This window comes from Galeopterus variegatus, unplaced genomic scaffold (assembly GCF_000696425.1).
Source record: "Galeopterus variegatus unplaced genomic scaffold, G_variegatus-3.0.2 Scaffold1798, whole genome shotgun sequence".
Lineage (NCBI taxonomy): Eukaryota > Metazoa > Chordata > Mammalia > Dermoptera > Cynocephalidae > Galeopterus > Galeopterus variegatus.
The window spans coordinates 315552-335128 of record NW_007727909.1 but is presented as its reverse complement, the minus strand read 5'-3'; the positions used below and the strand labels follow the sequence as shown (position 1 = coordinate 335128).

At 48.1% G+C, this 19577-nt stretch overlaps 1 protein-coding gene across 1 annotated transcript in view; it reads left to right on the top strand.

Moving 5' to 3' along the window:
* The first annotated feature begins 30 nt into the window (after nucleotides 1-30).
* Nucleotides 31-19577, top strand: part of TNFRSF13B (tumor necrosis factor receptor superfamily, member 13B) — a 115064-nt gene continuing 95517 nt past the window's right edge. Inside the window, exons 1-2 of the mRNA XM_008579008.1 lie at nucleotides 31-69; nucleotides 1949-2030. Of these exons, the coding sequence (XP_008577230.1) occupies nucleotides 31-69; nucleotides 1949-2030 (121 nt within the window). The remainder of the gene's footprint in view (nucleotides 70-1948; nucleotides 2031-19577) is intronic.

Sequence of the window (19577 nt, the reverse complement as noted above, 5' to 3'; positions counted from 1 at the left end):
CGGATGTACGGTGCAACAGCCCCGGGCCCAATGGCGGCCGGGGGCGGGACCGAGGGCCGCCGGCTCAAGGTAACTTGTGCAGGCCGGGGAAGGTGGGGGCGACGGGATGGGACGTTCAGGTTTGGTGGACTGGCGCCCAGGCCGGCGGGCCTGTCAGCTGCAGGCCGGGGGGCGGGGGACCTGCGGGGGGAAGGGCGGGGCCCGCCTCCGGCCGCTCTGGGCGGACCCCCGGCTTCAGGCTCGCCTTCCCGCGCCCATGCTGCACGCCCTCTCCGGGGGTCTTCCTCAAGCCCACCTCGGAGCGATTCGTTTAGCACCTACTGTGCGCCAGGCCTGGTCGTGGCAGTCGTAGTTATTAATGAGGGCTGCAGTAGTATTCCGAGGGTTTCCATAGGCATTCGTGGAAGTTCCACAGCCTCTCGGTTTTCGTTCCCGTTTGCATGGGAGGAAACTGAGGCGCAGAGAAGTTAAGTAATAGGAGGTCGTGTTTCAAGGGCTGATTGGGAGAAGCTGTCAGCAGCCTTGAAGAACGGTCAGTTCTATTACGGGAGATGAGTGAAAGCTGACTCTGCAGGTACTGAGCTAGGCATTCTCTCCCCCACTATGTGCTTGAGGAAATTAAGGCTCAGACACCTGAAGTAATTTGTGCAGGGTCACTCTGCTGGAAAGGGGCCGAGCTGTCACCCCAGTCCCCCACTGTCCAGTGTCCTGGCCAAAAGACAACCTGCAGAAGGCTTCAAAGGCACAGGCAGAAGGTTGCAGGAGTCCAGAGAGGAGGGAAATGTGCTCTGTGGGAAAATTAGGGAGGCTTCAAGGATCAGGGGGGCTTTAAGAGGACTGTGAGAGGTTGAGTGTGGCTGGGGAGTAGGGGAAGGAGCAAGAAGAATGAGGTTAAAGGGGTTCCATGAGGGCTGAATCACCCAGGGCCTTGGATTCCAAGCTGAGGAATGCAAATGTCACCCTGCTGGCAGTCGGGAGTCATCATGAGTTTTTAAAAAGGGGGGTGAGTAACTCAGCCTTCACATAGGAGGTGACATTGAAGCATGTAGCAGGGGCAGCGACAGCAGCTGTTACTTAGGGAATGAGAAGGTTTTAGGAGGGGAAATAACAAATGCTTCCAGAGCTGTGTACTTTTCCACTGATCATCTGGTGAATATCCCAGGGAGGTGGACTTCAACTTAGCGTGAGAAAATGCTTTCCTCCAAATGGAACTGAAGGAAGGCAGATCAAAATCCCAGGGCAGCCTAAGGGGGAAAAGCCCAGCTCCACCCCTCACTAGCCCTGAGGCCTTGGGCAAGTCCCTTAACCTGCCTGGTGCCTCAGTGTCCTCATCTACAAAACTGGCATGATTGTACATTTGTTGTGAGCAGCAGATGATATAATGCTTATAAAATATTTAGCAAAATGTGGCAAAAGGTTAATTGGTGAACCTAGGCAAAGGGTGTTTATTGTACTATTCTTGCAACTTTTTTGTTGCTTTAAAGTTTTGCAAAATAAAGTAGGGAGCAGGAGGACTAACAATTGTTGCCTGCATAGAATACTCAGAAACAGATACCAATGGTGGCCTCTGGGGAGAGTATCTGGGTGATTGAGAGGTGACCTACTTTTAATTTTCATTGTAAGACTTTTGGTTCCTTTTGGATTTGGTATTGCGTGCATGTACGACTTGTTTTAAAATAATTTTTTTAAAGGTTAAAGAGTTGCCTCAAAGCCAACTCAAATGCCACCTCCTTTAAGAAAATACTTGGCATGTTCTGCTCAGGTCAGTAGATATATCCAGCACCGGCCCTGGAGGGGGTCCACGGTGGGGGGCGGGGGCGGGTGGAGCGCGCATTATAAGGAAGAGTTTGATTTAGTGATTCAGAAGCTGCCTGCCCACTCAAACAAGTGAAGACACTAGAAACAGGAGGCAAATAGAGATGTTCATTCTGGGCAACCAATCCCGTAGGCAGCTTTAGCGAAGTTCCTGGAGGAGGCAGTGCCTGGGTCAAATCTGGAGCTGACTAAGGCCCAGCCAGGAGAAGCTGGAGGTAAAGGCATTCCAGACAGGAGCACCAAGAGTAGAGGCTCAGGGCCTTGAAGGCAAAGGGAGTATCAATGAACAGAAGCACCTCAGAATGACTGGGTGATGCAGAGAGTCAGGAGTAAGAGCGGCGAGCAGCGTTGGGAAGACGAGCAGATGGTACAAGCTCACTCTCATCAGGGAGATAGCTTGTTGTTAATATTATTTCATCTCCATTTATAGAAGACACATATGAGGCCCAGGACATATCAGGAACTTGCCTGTAGCCACAATTATGGACACTATAAGTGAGATTCAATTCCACACAGGCTGGACCAGAGCTGCCTGGGCAGCAGGGAGTCATCAGCTTTGAATTTTTCAGGCTGAACACTTACGTAGGGGCTGTTGGTCTGGAGGATGAATCAGAAGGGAGTCATCAGCTTTGAATTTTTCAGGCTGAACACTTACGTAGGGGCTGTTGGTCTGGAGAATGAATCAGCTATCAGGAACTTGCCTGTAGCCACAATTATGGACACTATAAGTGAGATTCAATTCCACACAGGCTGGACCAGAGCTGCCTGGGCAGCAGGGAGTCATCAGCTTTGAATTTTTCAGGCTGAACACTTACGTAGGGGCTGTTGGTCTGGAGGATGAATCAGAAGCAGAAGACTGGAAACATGATCAATCAGGAAACTACGATAGCCCAGAGCATAGAGAAGATAGAGTCCTGAACTAGAACAGGGTCAGTGGGAGATGAGGGAATGAATTTGGAAAACATGAAGGAGGTGGAATAGGTGGATTTAACCATTCATTGTACTGCTCTCCAACACTTGACTAGACTGTGAGCACCCTGAAGGCAGGGCTGGGGCTTGGTTCAGTGCCTGGCATCGAGCAGTTGCTCAAAAAACACCTGACAAGTGAAGGGATGAGAACGTACTGTTTCACCTACTATTGTAGCATCTCCCCCACCAGGTTATAAAATAAACACAGGTAGGATCTATACCTTACAAACTTGGTTTTCCTTTCCAGGAGCTTAGAACCGTTCAATATTCAATGTAAACATGTAAACATTCAATGGGCTGTACACCTCAGATCTGTGTACATCTCAATGTATAATATATATCTCAAGTAAGCAAATAAACAAACAAGCAAGAAACGTCCTCTCAGCTGGACCTCAAATGCAGGTAAGTGTTGCTCTGTGGCTCTGACTGCCTTCCTGGGAAGTCTTCCTTGCATCGTGTAAGGGAACAGAATTTACAAGTGTGTGTGCATGCACACGCACATACACACTCACACACGAAAAACCAGTATTTTGATCTCCATCACTGTGTGTAGTCTTGTCTGTCCTTGAACTTTATGTAAGTGGAATCTGCAGTCTGGCTTTTCTCATTCAACAGTATGTCTGTGAATTTCATCCATCCACACTGATACTATGCGTATCAGCACTTCATTCTTTTCATTGCTGCCTCATAGTCCATTGTGTAGATATACTACAAATTATCTATCCATGCTCCTGTGGATGGCCATTTGGGGTGTCTCTAGTTCGGGGCCATACTATGGTTTGAATATGTCCCCAAAAGTTCATGCATTGGACACCTAATCCCCAGTGCAGTAGTGTTGAGAGGTGGAACCTTTAAGAGGTGATTAGGTCACGAGGGTTCTGTTCTCAGGAATGTATTAGTGCCATTATCTGGAGATGAGATTAGTTATCATGGAATGGATTCATGATAAAAGGATGAGTTTGGCCCCCTTCTCTGCCTCTCTCCCCATGTGATGCCTTCTGCCATGTTATGACACAGCAAGAAAACCCTCATCAGATGCTGCCCCTCAATCTTGGACTTCCCAGCCTCCAGAACCATGAGCCAATACATTTCTGTTCTTTATAAATTACCCAGTGTCAGGCATTCTGTTACAGCAGCACAAAACAGACTAAGACAGGCCATTATGAATAAAGCTGATATGAACATCCTGGTGTGTGCCTTTTGGTGGACATAAGCACTTATCTCTGGTGGGAATACCCAACAGGGAGATTGCCAGGTTGTTTGGTAAGTGTGTGTTTAACTTGGTAGGAAACTGCCAAACAGTCTCCATACCTGAGAGCTGGGCTCTCCTCTTGTCCTTTCTGTGCTAACCGTTGATTCATCCGGAGGAACATCTTAATGCTATGGATTACCAGGCCCTTCCCATAAAAATTCTGAATCAGTATATCTGTTGGAGTGTAGGAATCTGTTTTTTAAGTAAGTGTGCCAGGCATTTCTCATCTTTAGGCAAGTTTTGTAAATAGTGGGTGGAGCCATGTTTCTTAAATCCTGGGGGATTAAAAAAATTTTTACTCCAGGCCCCCATTCCCAGGTTCTCTGACTTAACTGGTGTTTGTAACAGTTCCTCAGGGGATTTTAATGTTCACACAGGGGAGCAAACCACTGGATAAGATTGGGTGGAGAGACAAAGGCTTTGCAGTCAGGTAGACCTGGGATAGTCCTAGTAGTGGTCACGTCCCAGTTAGCTATTGTTTCATAAAACCACCCCTACCAAACTACTGCTTGATTGTCTCTCACAGTCTGTGAGTTGACTGGGCTTAGCCCAGTAGTTCTGCTAAGTCTTACTTGGGGTCTAGTTGGGGGTCATCTGGAGGCTGGACTTAGACTGGGCCTCTAGGCCCCTTTCCCTTTCCTGACAGTCCAGATCCTCCTTTGCCTGTAGCCTCCACTTCTGTTCTGCGTGTGGTCTCTTATGTACCATCTCAGTGTTCCCCAAAGTGTTTCCAGAGGGAGGAAGCAGAAGTTACCAGTCCTCTTATAGGCTAGGCCTGGCACTCTACTGCAATCCTATTAGTCAGCACAAGGCACAGACTGTGCCAGACTCAAGGTGCAGGGGACTACCCAGGGCTCTGAATCTCAGGAGATGTGGCTCACTAGGCCATCTTTGAGACTAACTACCATAAATAGTAGCCACTTCATAGAATTATTGTGAAGACTAAACAAATTAATATGTGTGACATGTTTAGAACACTTTCCAAAACAGTAAGAGCTGAGAAACTATCAACATTTATCATTATGCTTATAACCTCTATGCCAAAGGTTGGCAAATATTTTCTGTAAAGGGCCAGATAGGCCTTTCAGGCCATAGGGTTTCTGTTGCAACTACTCAACTCTGCCATTGTTGTGTGGAAGTGTTCACAGATGATACATACATGAACAAGAGTGACTGTGTTCCTTATATATAAAGTTTTATTTATAATAACAAGTGATGGGCTAGGCTAGGCCACCTCTCTTGGATCCCATCTTTTCCTGTTCTTTGGATCTCTCCCTCCTGGCCAAGCTCTCTGAAAGGTCAGTTTTCCTTGTCCTGGTCTAGCCCATCAGCCATCATGCCAACTCTTGGATGGATGCATAGCCACCGAGCACTGACAGTGTGCCAGGCTCTGTGCAAGTGCTGGGCATCCATCACATACAATTTCACTAAACCCAACTGCTACCATTTGAAGTCAGCTCTGGCAGTGCCAGGTGGTGCCTGATGGGGGCCCTTAGTACCCTCCCTCCATCCTCTACCAGTCCCCCCAAAGCCACCCCAAAGGAACATATACTTTAATTAAATTGACACAAATACAACTTTAAGAAACGTCTCCTAGGCCCTCCCCAATTTTCAGTCCAGGATTAATATTACCCACAGCTTAGAGATGAGGACACTGAGGCACAGAGAGGTCAAGTACCTTATTAACGTCGTACAGCTAGTAAATGGTTTACAACTGGGAGTCAGCCGTGGACAGCATCGTCATGAGCACTGTTCTGTACGGCCTCCAGCTGAGAGAGCTGCATGCCCAGCCCTGATGGGAGTGTGGGGGGCTGGGCCCACCCTTCCCTGAGGCTCAGGTTGCTCACCCTGGAAGCGAGACCAAAAGATCTCATAGGCCCCTTCCAGCTGTGACTCCATGATGCTTTTCTACAGCAGGCACCAAATGAAGATAGTCTTCAGGTATGTGCCAGGAGAGAATGTCAGCATTAGATCTACAAAGTCCACCAGAAGGGCAATCTAGCCATTCTATTAAAATTTTAAATATGCACCCCTTTGACCTAGTGATTCCACTTCTAGAAAGATAGTTTGTAAAATTGCTCACATAGGTACACAAAGATGTATTATGTACAAGGATGTTCACTATGTCATTGTGCTTTATAGCAGAAAATTGGAGCCATAAATAAGTTATGAGATAGTTTGTAAAATTGCTCACATAGGTACACAAAGATGTATTATGTACAAGGATGTTCACTGTGTCATTGTGCTTTATAGCAGAAAATTGGAGCCATAAATAAGTTATGGCTCTTTGATACAAGAGAATAGTGCAAAGCTGTTAAAGATTGAGATAGTGTTGAAATGGCCAATTGTCTACAAAGTATTATGAAGTTAAAAAGCTAGTGGTCCCTGTACCAGCTAGCCACCAGAAAGAAAAAAAAAAAGCTAGTGGAGAAGTGGTATGTATAACGGTAGTCCATTCCTGTTTTAAGAACATGTGTTTGATAATGTGCTGGGAGAAGACAAGTCATGGGAGAATCACCAGAGAGTAACGTCCTCTTCTTTCGCTTAACATAATGCCTTGGAAATTCATCCATGTTGTTGCATGGATCAACAGTTTCTTCTTCTTTTATTGCTGGGTAGTATTCCATTGTATAGATGTAGCAGTTTATCTGTTCACCCACTGAAGGATATTCGGGGGTTTCCAGTTTAGGGCAATTATGAATAAAGCTACTATAAACATTAAAAAAATAAAAGAATATGTGTTTGCAATATACATACCCGGTATTTGCATAAAGAAGGTCAGGGGTTGGATATACTAAACTGTTCATTGTAATTAACCCTGGGAGGTTAAAGAATGGGGACTCTCACCTACGCTAAAGATTTATATCATGTTTAAAATTTTTTAACAAGCTTTTATTTTTTTACTAATAGAGAGAGAATTATATAATGAAGGTCAGCATACCCTTCACCAGCTTCAATATCATCAACTCATGGTAGTCTTGTTTTATTCACGCCCCCATCCACTGCTCCCTGCCCATGTTTTATTGAAGCAAATCTCCAAGTCATATAATTTCTTCCATAAATATTTCACCGTGTGTCTGTAAAAGATAGGGACTATTTTCAAAAAGTAGCCACAATACCATTATCACACCTAAAATAATAATAATTATTATTATTTAATATCACCAAATGCCCAGTAAGTAATTTCCAGTAATCTTATAAAAACATGAATTATTTTTGTAATAAGAAAAAAAAAAGTTGAAAAAATGTCAATCCAGAGGGTAGATTGGTACAACTTTCCTGGAGCTTTGTTTAGTGATACTTACCAAAAGCCTTAAAAATGTGCTTATCTTTTGTTCTAGCAATCCCAACCCATGGATTTATTATGAGAAAAAAAAAAAAATGAAAGAGGTACACAAACATTGTTCAACAGGATATGCCGTGCCTGTTGCAGAGAGGTTGTTTGAAAAATATTTGTTGGATCTGAAGTTGAGCTACTGTGATGTTGTTTGCAGCTTTGTCTGTGAAAGGGAAAACTAAAAATAATGGAAGTGTATAACATTAGGGTCTGAATAAATAGATGACAGAGCCCTATAATGGAATATTGTTCTGTCATTAAAATCAGATCCAGATAATACGTGTGGATCCTACCCCCTAAGAGGTGGAGCTTAAGCTCCATTCCCTCTTGAGTATGGAGTGGAGTTTATGATTTTCATCTGAAGAATGGAGTATGGAAAGGGGAAAAATAGTACTTTTACAGTGGAGAACCCGGCAGGCTTCCTTAACATCCCCAGTGATAAGTCCTATGGATATCAGGTCCCCTCTTATAGGGTAACAAGGCCACCTCACCTCTGTGGTCTTCTCCTCCAAAACCCGTAACTCCCGTCTCATCATGAGAAGAACATTGGACAAACCCAAATGAGGCGTATTCTACAGAATACCTAGCAGTACTCTTTGATACTGTGAAGGTCATGAAAAACAAGGAAAGGCTCAGAAACTGTGAGGGGTTACAGGACTCAGAGGAGACATTGTGGACTAAATGATCCCACGTGGGATCCCAGCTGAGATCTTGGAACAGAAAAAGGGCATTATTGGAAAAACTGGTGAAATCCTAATAGTCTGTTGTTTAGTTAATAATATTTTACTAATGTTAATTTTTTAGTTTTGACAGGTATACCATGGTATGTAAGACATTCGTAGTAGGGGAAGGTGGGTGAAGAGTGCAGTCGTCCCTCAGTATCAGCAGGGGATTAGTTTCAGACCCCACGCGAATACCAAAATCCGAGGATTCTCAAGTCCCTGATATAAAATAGTGTCGTATTTGCATATAACCTATGCATATTCTCCTGTATACTTTAAATCATCTCTACATTACTTATAAGACCTAAAATAATGTAAATGCTATGTAAATAGTTGTTTTTATTTGTATTATTTTTATTGTTGTATTGTTATTTTTAATGCTTTTTTCCCTGAATATTTTTGATCTACCATTGGTTGAACCCATGGATACAGATGGCTGACTATATACGGGAACTCTTTTTGCTATTTATGCAACTTTGTTGTTAATCCAAAATCACTCAAAATAAAAAAAATTATTTTAAGAATTCAGGATGTAGGTATTTATTAGCATAGAAATGTGTTCATTATATATTAAGGGGAAATGTATGTATATTTTCATACAGTTTTTGCTGAACGAGGCTGTTCCTGTAAAAAAATAACAAGATTGTGGACATACATGAACGTGTATGCACATATACATATCTGTACAGAGAAATAAGAGTCTGGAAGCATGTACTTCCAGGCCTACAGACTCAGAAGCCTCCAGGGGCCAGGCAGGTGAGGACTGCAGAGACTTTGGTAAGCTGGAGTGGTCATTCTCCTAAAATGGGAAGCAGCTTGGTAGCCCCAGCCAGTTGCTGTCCTGCAGGACTTGGATCTAGTCCTGACGGATCTTCTAATTTTCCAAAAGAAATCGGAAATCCAGGTTGTTAACAAATTTTCAGGGCCCAGCTGTGGGCAGGGAGGACCTTCAGGGTCATGCAGCCAAGGAGAAGAGAGCTGGGACTGCAAGGGGCAGGCAATGCAGGCTGCCAACTGGGCCGTCCCTGCCTTGGCCCCACCATCTGCACCAAGCCCTGGAGGGCGGCCAGCTGGCCAGGGCAGGGAGAGGCTGCTGTTCTTCCGGCCTGTGTGCCTGCATGTGGCCAGGCTGGGGGTGGAGGTTTGCTCAGAGGCCACATGCCTGGGGTCTGACACTTGTGGTTCACCAGATCACTGCAGGGGCTGGAACTGTGTGTGTGTGTGTACATGCATGTCTCTGAGTTATGGATATAGTGTGTCCTTATGTGTCTGTGTCTGCGCATGTCCATGTGGGGTCTAGCTGACTCTGACGGCATCTATAGGAATGACCGTGTTGGCCTGTTTATATGTGACTCTGTGACTTGTACTGATACATCCATCTTCATGTATCTGTTGTGTGTTGTGTGCGACGATGTTACCTGTTTATGTGTGTTTGTGGGCCCATGCACTGTCTGGCTGGCCCTGATACATACTTATCTGTGCTTCTGTGTGATTGTCTATGTGTATACATTGTGTGTGTGTGTGTGTGTGTGTGTGTGTGTGCTCTATCTGGTCGAGTTCTGTGTATTTGCATGTCTGTTGTATGTGTGGGTATCTGTGTGTCTGTATCTATGTGCATGTCTGGGCCCATGCCTCTAAGAGACTGTATGTCAACATCTGTAACTGTGTGTTGTATCTGTCTGACTATATGTATGTGTGTGTGTATGTGTTGGATGCTGGAGGCAATCAGGGTTTGAGTCCCTCACAGTCAGCACCAGCTCAGTTCCCTGTGTCTGGTTTCTACAAGTCCCCACAGGAAGCATGTAGTAGGCTAGCCAGCTAGCTCAGTTTGTTAGAGTGCCACCTTGTAACACCAAGGTCAACAGTTCAGATCCCTATTTTTTTTTGGCCAGCTGCCAGAAAAAAAAAGCGTGTAGGGCCCAAGTACATGCTGCCACCTCCTGAAAACCAATCACTGGAATGAGAAGGGTGAGGATAGGCCAGCTGCAGGATCCACACTCAATGGACCCCAGAGTCGACTCCTGGTGTACACACACATTGCAGCTGCCAGCCTGCCTGGCCTGGCTCTTGGGGGACCCTCACCCTTGGCCAATTAGAGAGTTGTTGATTTGGGACACAGCTACCACTTCATCATGTCCCACAAATACTTCCTAAAGGCTGTTTGTTTCTAGGATATCAGCATAGACCAGACTGCTTTGATGGCTCCCCATCACAAGCTCTGGGTACAGGAGGGCTGTCTGGTCACTCTTCTTATGAGGTGGCTGGGGAGTGTCTGAGAGTGAGTAAGGGGGGCAGTAGCTGGAACAGAATAAGTAAACCAGAAGCCTCACAGCCTTAGGGCCAGAGGGGTCCTTGGAGACCCTCTGGTCCAGTGCCCTGTTTTACAGATGAGGACACAAGCCCAGAGAGGGCAAGATCCTGACTTGATGTCACACAGCAAGTTCCTGGAGGAACTAGCATTCCTTACAGAGAGCTTCAGAGTTCATGGCCCATAGGAGTCATTCATTCATTCAACAAGTATGTACTGAGCACCTACTGTAAGCTAGGCTCAGTTCTAAGTCCTGGGATATAGGAGTGGACAAAACAGACATGGTCCTTACCTCATGAAGCTTATACTCTAGTCACAGAGACAGACAATAAACAAAGAAATAGGATCATGTCAAATTGTGGTAAGGGCTAGGGAATAAAATTGTACCCTGTGATCCATTAGAGTCGCTACACAGTAGCCACTGGCCACATGTGATTATTTAAACTCCACTTAATTAGAATTAGGGGAAATGAACAGTTCAGTTCCTCAACTGTAGTAGCCACATCTTAGAGCTCACTGGACACATGGGCTGGCAAGTCCCACATGGGACAGTACAGAGCGAGCATTTCCATCACTGCAGAGAGCCCTGCTGGACAGCGCTGGTCTGGAGAAAGAGCAGAGGGCTGGGGGACTGGATGGCTGAGGACAGTGACATCTGAGCTGTCCTGCTGAGAAGGAGCTGGCCACACAACAGTGCACCAGGAGGAGAAGACAGCATGTGCAAAGTCTGTGAGGTAGGATGAGCTTGGTGTGTTCATGGGACAGAAAGGACAGAGTCCACAAGGGGAAAGGAGAGCGAGGTGGGGATGGGAAGGTCAATGGGGACCCCTGGGGCCTTGATAAGGAGCTTCTGCTTTATTTGAAGAGCATCAGGAAGCCATGGGCAGGGGTTTAGCTGGGAGAGGTGAGGTCACTTGCCTGAGGTTGCACAGGCAGCATGCAGTGGGCCTGGCCTTGAGAGACCTGGAGGGGACTCAGAGGGTGGGCAGGGGCCCACGGGCACACTGCCTTTCTGCATGACAGCCCTCTATTCATCCACAGGCCTCTGCTTCCCCTGTTCAGTCCTGGTACCACCTGGTACATCCCTGCCTACCTCACATCTTTGGATACAAGTGCCACCTGAGGGCGCTTGCCTATGGCACAGTGGCAGGCCCTGCAGCCCAGCATCACACAGCAAATGAATGAGGCATGGCTGAATGTCGTGCCCATGGTGGCCTCAGCTGGGATGGCTGGGTGGACCCAGCCCTGGGCACACATGTGACTCCACTCATCGCTGGGCTGGCAGACCTGCCGTCCTGGGCATACTTGCCACGCCCTAGCCTTACATCAACTGGGTGGACTTGGGCAGCCTCTCTGAAGAATGCAGCTCATTGTTAGTGATGGGCCAGGATTCCTTCCTGCCTGGCCCCACCCAGAGGTGGGTCTGTCCGGGCAGACAAGGGCAATGGGTGAGGTGCTGGAGGAAAGCTGACCCACCTGTGATGGTCTGAGCAGCTCCAGGAATAAGAACTAGAGTCTCCATCACTATCTGACCTTGCAAAACACACATATGACTTTTATAATGAGAGAGAAAATAACATGTTATAAAAACAACTTCTCTATCATTTGCCTAATGCCAGGACTATTCCAAGCACTAACTCATTTAATCCTCACATCAGGTCTTTGAGAAGGAAGTATCATCATCCACATTTTGCAGAAGGGGAAACTAAGACCTGGGTAACCTGCCCAAGTTCACGTAGCCAGCCAGCAGGCAGCCAGGTTTGCACTCAGCATGGCCCCAGTGTCCTCTTTGCTCTTGAGCAGCAAACCAAGCAGCATTCAGAATCATAGGGACAGCAGATCCTGCTTTGGAACCATGTGGTAGGGCCAAGAGAACAGAGGACTCCAGAAGTTGAATTTCAGCTCTCTTCCAACCTTGCTTGTGACCTTGGGCAAGCCACTCTGTCTCACTAGTCTCAGTTTCCTCACCTGTAAAGGAAGAGGGAAGCCCCCCCCCCCCCGAGATCCCATGGGCTATTTAATGAACGGAGAGTGTAGCAAAGCCCTGGATGTAAACTGTAAAGTACTGTCCGCAAGTGAAGAGTGCCATTGGCCTGAGACTCTATTTTGCATGGTGTTATTGGCATATGATCATCTAACCTCCTTGACTATGAGTTTCTTGCACATAAGAACCCACATCAAAATCATCTACAGGGACTCTACAGGGCCTGGTTCAGAATTTGCTCAAAAAAATGTTTATTGACCAAACAACACAAGGTACTATCATGGCCAAAAGTCCAGGCTCTGATTGTACAACCACTTTGGAAAACTGTTTGGTAGAGCCTACTAAAACTAAACAGAGATACACCCAGCGGCTCAGACATTCCGTTCCTAGGCTTAACCCAACAGAAATGAGCACTTATGTCCACTAAGAGTCACACAAGAATGTTTTTGGTGGCTTAATCGGTAATAACCAAGAACTTGAGTAGGGGAACGGGCAAACAAATTGTATGTGGTATATTCACACCCACATTCACATTCAGCATTGAAAAGTCAACTTCTGATAAATGCTACAACGGGGTGAAGATGAGAGACACGTGTTGAGGGCAAGAAGCCGGGCACAAGAGAGAACATGTGACATCAATTCATTAGTAAGGGTTTCAAGAAGAGACGAACAAATTTCTGGGATGAAAGTCAGAATCATGGCTAGCTCTGGTGGGGGAGGGTACATCGTGGGAAGTGGCCTGCTGGGATGCCAGACATGCTCTGTCTTGATCCGGGTAGGGGTCACATGTGTGCGCGTGTGTGGAAGTTCAACGGGTTGTACCCTTCAGGTTAATGTCCTTCAAAGGTATGGAAGTTACACATACCTTCTCTTTAGTGAGTAAGTCTGGAAAAAAGAAACGCAGGCTCTAGAACCTGGCTTAAATCTCGACTCTGCTGCTTTTGAGAGGGGTGACCTTGGTCACTCTGCTTCTCTGTGACGTCATCTGCAAGCTTGGGGTCAATAATACTATAATAACAATGGGATTGTTCAGAGGAGAAACGGGGTCAAGCACTCAGCGCAGTGCCTGGCACAGGGAAGTATTCATTATTGGTAGCTATTACCATTATTAATAATAAATAATGAAAGATTTACACCACGAGCCCTGAGACATTCATTCCACAAATATTTACTAAGCACTCCGTATGCCAGACGCTGGGCTGGGCTCTGGGGATGAAGCAGGAAACAAAACAGACCTGGCTCCTTCTCTTGTGGGTTGACATTCTAGTTCCTTCACCCGGGCAACAAATGTTCACTGTGACTTCACCAAAGCCGCAGCTGATAAACGCTTCGGCTGGGGCCTAAGTCCTGGGAGTTAACACTGATGAGTGCCCTCTGGGATAGCTAGATGGGAAGCCTGCTCTATTCAGGAAGGTTCTGTAGCAAGCAGGGGCCTTGCTGTGGCCTCGGCCATGATCTGGCTCTCAGGGACACTCCTGGCTACCCTCCCTGGTCCTGCATCCCTCAGATGACCATGGTCACCTCCCCACCTGGGGCATGGGGAGATGGAGTCAGATACTCTCCAGGCAGGCCTCGGAAGCCCTGAGCTGAGTGGACTCCCCTGACGTCTCTGAGGCCTGGCATCGACTTCCCCTCCGCCCCCACACTTTCTGCTTACGCTTGGTTCTTATGGCCTCTGGGGCTTTGTGACCACTGAAAGGCTGGGGAGGCTTTTCTGGAGTTTGGGGCTAGGGACTCCAGGGCACAGGGCTGGGTCAGATCAAGAACCTGGGGGCAGGTGGCAGAGCCCCCTTGGAGGGCTGGGGAGATGCTGCAAACCTGTCCATCCTTCCTGCCATGAATCTTCCCAAACTCTGCATCAGTAGCCACAGCAACAGGAACAAGAACAACATCCCCTTATTTGGAGGTTGGGTTACAATAAGGTCCTTAGAGTGGGCCCTAACCCGGTACGACTAGTGTCCTTATCAGAAGGGGATATTTGGACACAAAGACACACATGGAGGGAATATGAAGTGAAGAGACACAGAGGAAGACGGCCACCTACCAGCCAAGGAGAGGTCTGGAGCAGATCCGTCCCACACAGCCCTTGGAAGGAACCACCCTGCAGACACCTTGACCTTGGACTTCCAGCCTCCAGAACCATGAGACGGTAAGTTTCTGTTTAAATCATCTGGTTTGTGGTACTTTGTTACAGCAGCTCTGGTAGACTAATATGCACATCTTTATGAAAGTTCTTCAAAAAGTTCATGGAAAAAATGGAATTAAAGGATAATATGAGTTTTTCCATGAATGTTTTGAAGACCCCTTGTATTCAGATGTAATGCACATAGCAAAAAATTTACCCATTTAAAGTGTTCAATTCAGTGCTTTTTATTCTATTCACAGAGTTGTGCAACCATCACCACGATCTAAATTTAGAATATTTCCTTCACCTCCAAAGGAAACCCTGTACCCAGTAAGTGGCTACTTCCCCTCCCCTCTTCCCCCAGCCCCTGCAGACGCTCATCTACTTTCTGTCTCTATGGACTTGCCTGTTCTGGACTTTCATAGAAATGGACTTATATAGTATGTGGCCTTTTGTGTCTGATTCTTTCACTTAGCATATGTTTTCAAGGTTCACCCACGTGGCAGCGTGTCACTACGTCATTCCTTTTTATGGCTAAATAATAGTTTGTTGTATTGATATACCACATTTTTTACCCATTCATCAGTTGCTGTGTAACATAATTTTGTTTTAAAAAGAGGATCTGAAGCAAGGCAAATGTTCACATTTGTTAAATCCAAGTGGTGAGAACATAAATATTTGTTATGTTCATTTACGTTTTTCTGGATGTTTGGAAGGTTTTATAATTTTTAATGTTAATAAATATATTGTAAACTGTATATATTGAAGGAGACAGAGAATGAGTTTCCAGCCATTGAAGGGAGATAATGAGTCGCTGACACTCTGAAGGAAAAGATGAATTTAGTATTAAGGAAAATAAAAAAGGATTCCTGAGCTTCTTTCCCAGCTTCCTGTTTCCCTCCTGGCCCTGGTGTCACAGGGACAGGGATGCTACTCAGCCCTAGTCCGTGAGCCCTGCAAGGGCAGGGACTATGTCCCTGTCCAGGATCAGTGCTCAGGAAAGGTGTGAAACCTTTCCTGAGAGTGGGAAGGGGCCAGCCAGGCTCCCTTGGCCCTACCTGGGTCCTGGACCACTGCAGCCTTCCTCTCTCCCCACCCACAGTCTCGACCCTGGCCTGGCTTTGGTAACCTGCTAGGTGCATGGACAGGGAGCTTGTCCCTCACCAGGTGATCAGCCCACTGCTGACCAACTCCCCCTTGACAGATAGTCCGGTGGCATGTCCCAATGTAAAAGGGCTCGGACGTGAAATATGTTTGGGGACCATGGTGCGGCCTAACCCGTCACCATCTGTTTACCACTGACCCTATGCCAAGCACTGGCTCTGGGCTTTATGTTGTGTTTCATCCTGCCAACAGCTCTGAGAGGACTATAATTACCCCTATCAGAAGATGGGGATCAGAGAGGCAAAGCACTGGCAAGGGTCCCACAGCCAGGACCTGAGCTTATTCTGCACCCCACACCCTCCTTGTTAACACATGATACCCAGCAGCAGACCAAAGGCCCTGGGACTGTGTCACTTGCCCTTGCCCAGAGCCTCCCAAGCTACCTGATCATAGAGCCCCTGCCGCCCTGATCCACAGGAGCAGCCTGCAGGGCACATCTTGGGCAACCCAGCTCTGGGCCTCCCCGACCAGCTGGAACTGTTGGCCCCCTTGTTTATAGAACTTTTTTGGGGTGTTCGTGGCCAGGCGCTGAAACAAAGGTGTCTATGTTTGCCTAAGCCCGTTTGGATTTCATCCCGCTTGCATTTCACAGCAGGGAAATGTTCATTTTTCACCCAACATAATGCCTTAACTGGCAGGAATTGTGCCGCGGTGGTGGAATTTTAGGCACTGTGGCTGCAACAGCACCCTAGGCTTAGAGAAGAGGCCGTTTCAGATTCTCTTGGGGGCTGGAGGTGGTGGGGAGAGGAGTGGGCTTGCTGATCCCAGTATAGTGACTGGGCCATGCCAGCCCTCGACCTTCTGCACCAAGGCTGCCCAGCTCCACCCCAGACTGGCCGAGCTGAGAAACATGTCAGCGGGTCCCCTCTGCATGGCTGGGAGCCCCTCCTTCAGGGGGAAGGTACAATGGAGCTTCTCAGGAACGAGCCAAGCTGGGGGTGGAGGGAGGGCAGACCAGTCTCCCCTCCTACAAGACTGGCATTCTTTCCTTGAAACCTTGCAAGAAAAGACTGTGTGGCTTCCCTGCTGCGGCCCGGCGCTGGTGGCATTGCTGAAATGCCAGGAAGGGCTGGCACCCCAGCTGCTTGTGACAGAACAGTTGCTGCCCCCCATTGCCCTGAGCTATGTGGAGCTGAGCGGGTGGGTCCCTCCCACTTCATTTGAGTCCCAAGAATGTTGTCATCTGGCCACCCACGCCTTATCAGCTCGGCCTTTCTCAGGATTGCTGGGACAAAGGGTGTGGGCGGTTTTAGGACTCCGGGGGATTCTGGGAATGCATCTTTGCCTCCCCAAATCACTAGCTGTCAGAGCTGAATGGGACCCTCATCCACCTCTTCACTGAAAGGGGAGCTGAGGCCCAGAGGGGGACAGGGACTTGTCTGAGGTCATGACTGTTTTGTTAGTTTGAACTGGACCTTACTTGGAGCCTCTTACCACTTCTAGGTCACAGACTCTTTTGACAATGTGAAGAAAGTTCTAGACCATAACTTAAATGCCTAAGGGTCTTTGAGGTGTGTGGCATCACTGGGTGCAGTGGCCAGGTGAGAGTGGGCTTTGTCTAGAGCTGTGGTCCTCAGCTCTGGCTAACTGTGGCTCTGCAGGGCACCAGATCTTCTAGTTTTTCAGAGAAGCCAAAAATCCATCTTCCTGTGGGAAAACTACTGATTTTCAAATCTTGGCAATGAATTAAAAATTATAAAAAAACCTTTCTCTCTGTACATATATATATGTATAGTGTCAACCACATCAGACACATCTGTCAGCCAGATGCGGGCTGAGGACCACCAGGTAGGGACCCTTGCTCTCAACCCTCTCCCCAGGAAAGGGTGCAAACCCTGCTGTGGGCCTGGGTAGCCCCATCACCCAGGCAGGAGGCCCGTCCCTCCCCCACTGCTACAGCTACTGGTGACAAAGTGTCCAGATGGAGTTGTTGGAACACTAGGTGCCTGGGCGAGGAGTCTGCTGGCTGGGCCCCTGTTTGCCCAGACTTGTCGGAGGAGCTCGAAGGATCGTCTCGGTCCAGTTCAGGAGCCTGGAGCACAGAGTGGTTTCAATAAGCTACCCAGGCAGTTGCCAAAGGGGCCAGGGAAGCAGGATGAGGTGAGGTCAGGTCATGCTGGGCCTCATGGGTCAAGTTGGGGCTGTTGGGAGATGGTAGGAAGAGGGCACAATCCTGCTCCATGCCTCCATCAGCCTGTTAATTCCATGACAGCCCTGTTCTTGAGTGAGAGATCTGAAGTGAGAGATGACTGAATATCTACAAGGCCTGGGCTAGGGACAGGGTCTCCAGGAGGAGCCAGATGCAGCCCTGTTCTTGCTGCCTGGACAGGGAGATGAGCACTAAATGAGGAAAGAGCCATGGGGACCATGCACAGGAAAGGCTAGGCCCACGCCTGCCACAGAAATGCTGCAGTGTCAGGTGGCAAATGCCATTCCCCCCTTTATATCTGCCCTCTCCCTTGTCTCACAGTGTGTCTTATCCAACAGACCAGGGACCATGTGGGGCAGTGCACAGAGCAGTCAGGTACAGTGCTGGGTCTTGGCGTCGCTGAGCCCTGTGACCTTGGCCATTCCCTTCCCCTCTCTGAGCCTCAGTTGCTGCACAGGTAAAGTGGGAGAGGGCAGCAGTGGGTGGTGAACGAGGTCAACAGGAAGGCCCATTGGGGCAGGTTCGTGCCCACTCCCCTCCCCAGGTTCTTCATTGGGAGGACAGTCACATCCTGGCTGTCCATCTGTCTTCCTCTGGTTCAGCTCCGAAGTCCTGATGGCATAGGGGTCTATAAAAACACAAACCTGCTCTGGTCATCTTTGGGCTTAAGCCCACTCCACATGGCTTCTCAGAGTGTGCAGAACTGCAGCTGGTGGGTCCTATGGCTTCCTGTCCCACAGCCTGGCCCTGCCTTCCTCTCCCGCCTCATCTCTCCCCACTGCTGACCTCTCTTTCAGGACCTTGAAATGCTCATTCTTTCCTGCCTCAGGGCCTTTGCACTTGTCATCCCCCCCTTGGCCAAGCTAGTCTTTGCAGGCCACCCTCTGAGCTACCTTCCCTGCCCACCTTCTAAATAGACCCCTCTGTCGTTGCCCTGCAGAGCTGCCCACCCATTCCCTTCCCAGCACCCAAGAGCTTTGAGTGCCCATCTCCCTGTTTGTTTACTTGCTCCTTGTGTGCTCCCCCCACCCAGGCCAGAAGCTCCATCAGGTGGATCCACTGTGTCCTCAGCCCCAGCCCAGTGTCCAGCTCACTGGAGAGTTCAGCAAAGACGAACAAATTCTGTAATCCATCTTGGGTTCTTAGAAGAGCCAAGAACTCTGTCCCTGGGTGTGGCTCAGTGCAGATCTGGGGTGGGCCCTGTCCGGGAAGGGCCCTGGAATGGGAAAGCCACTGTGACCTTCGCTTGATGTCACCTATGCCTGAGCGGTGGATTGTGGTCCCTGCAGCCTTGCACCACAGGGTTCCCCAGCCGGTTCTGCAGGATTGCTGCAGATAGTACTCAGCCTCTGCTGCAGAACAGCTTGTACTGACACCTGTGGCCTGGTTACCCGGTGCAAGGCCTGAGGGCTCCAGGCTTGGAGGTCTGGCTGAGCTTCTCCCTGGCCTCAGAGCTGTCCCTCAGGCTCCTCGGCCTTCTCTGCAAGAACAACACCCCAGTAAATTAAAATTTTAAAATGTAAATAAAATAAATAAAAAGGCAAACATTTAAAAAAGGGAATCACACTCCAGGGTTCCCCTTGCCATTTGTCTAACATACCCACCAGGTATCTCCCAGGGGTGGTGCTCTGCCCAGGCTAGGGGTCCAGCAGTGAGTGAAAAGGGCTGGATCCCAGTCTCTTGGGGAAGTTACAGTCCAGGACTATCAGATAGCAATGGCTGGGGTGTGGAAGCGGGGTGCACAGAAGAGCC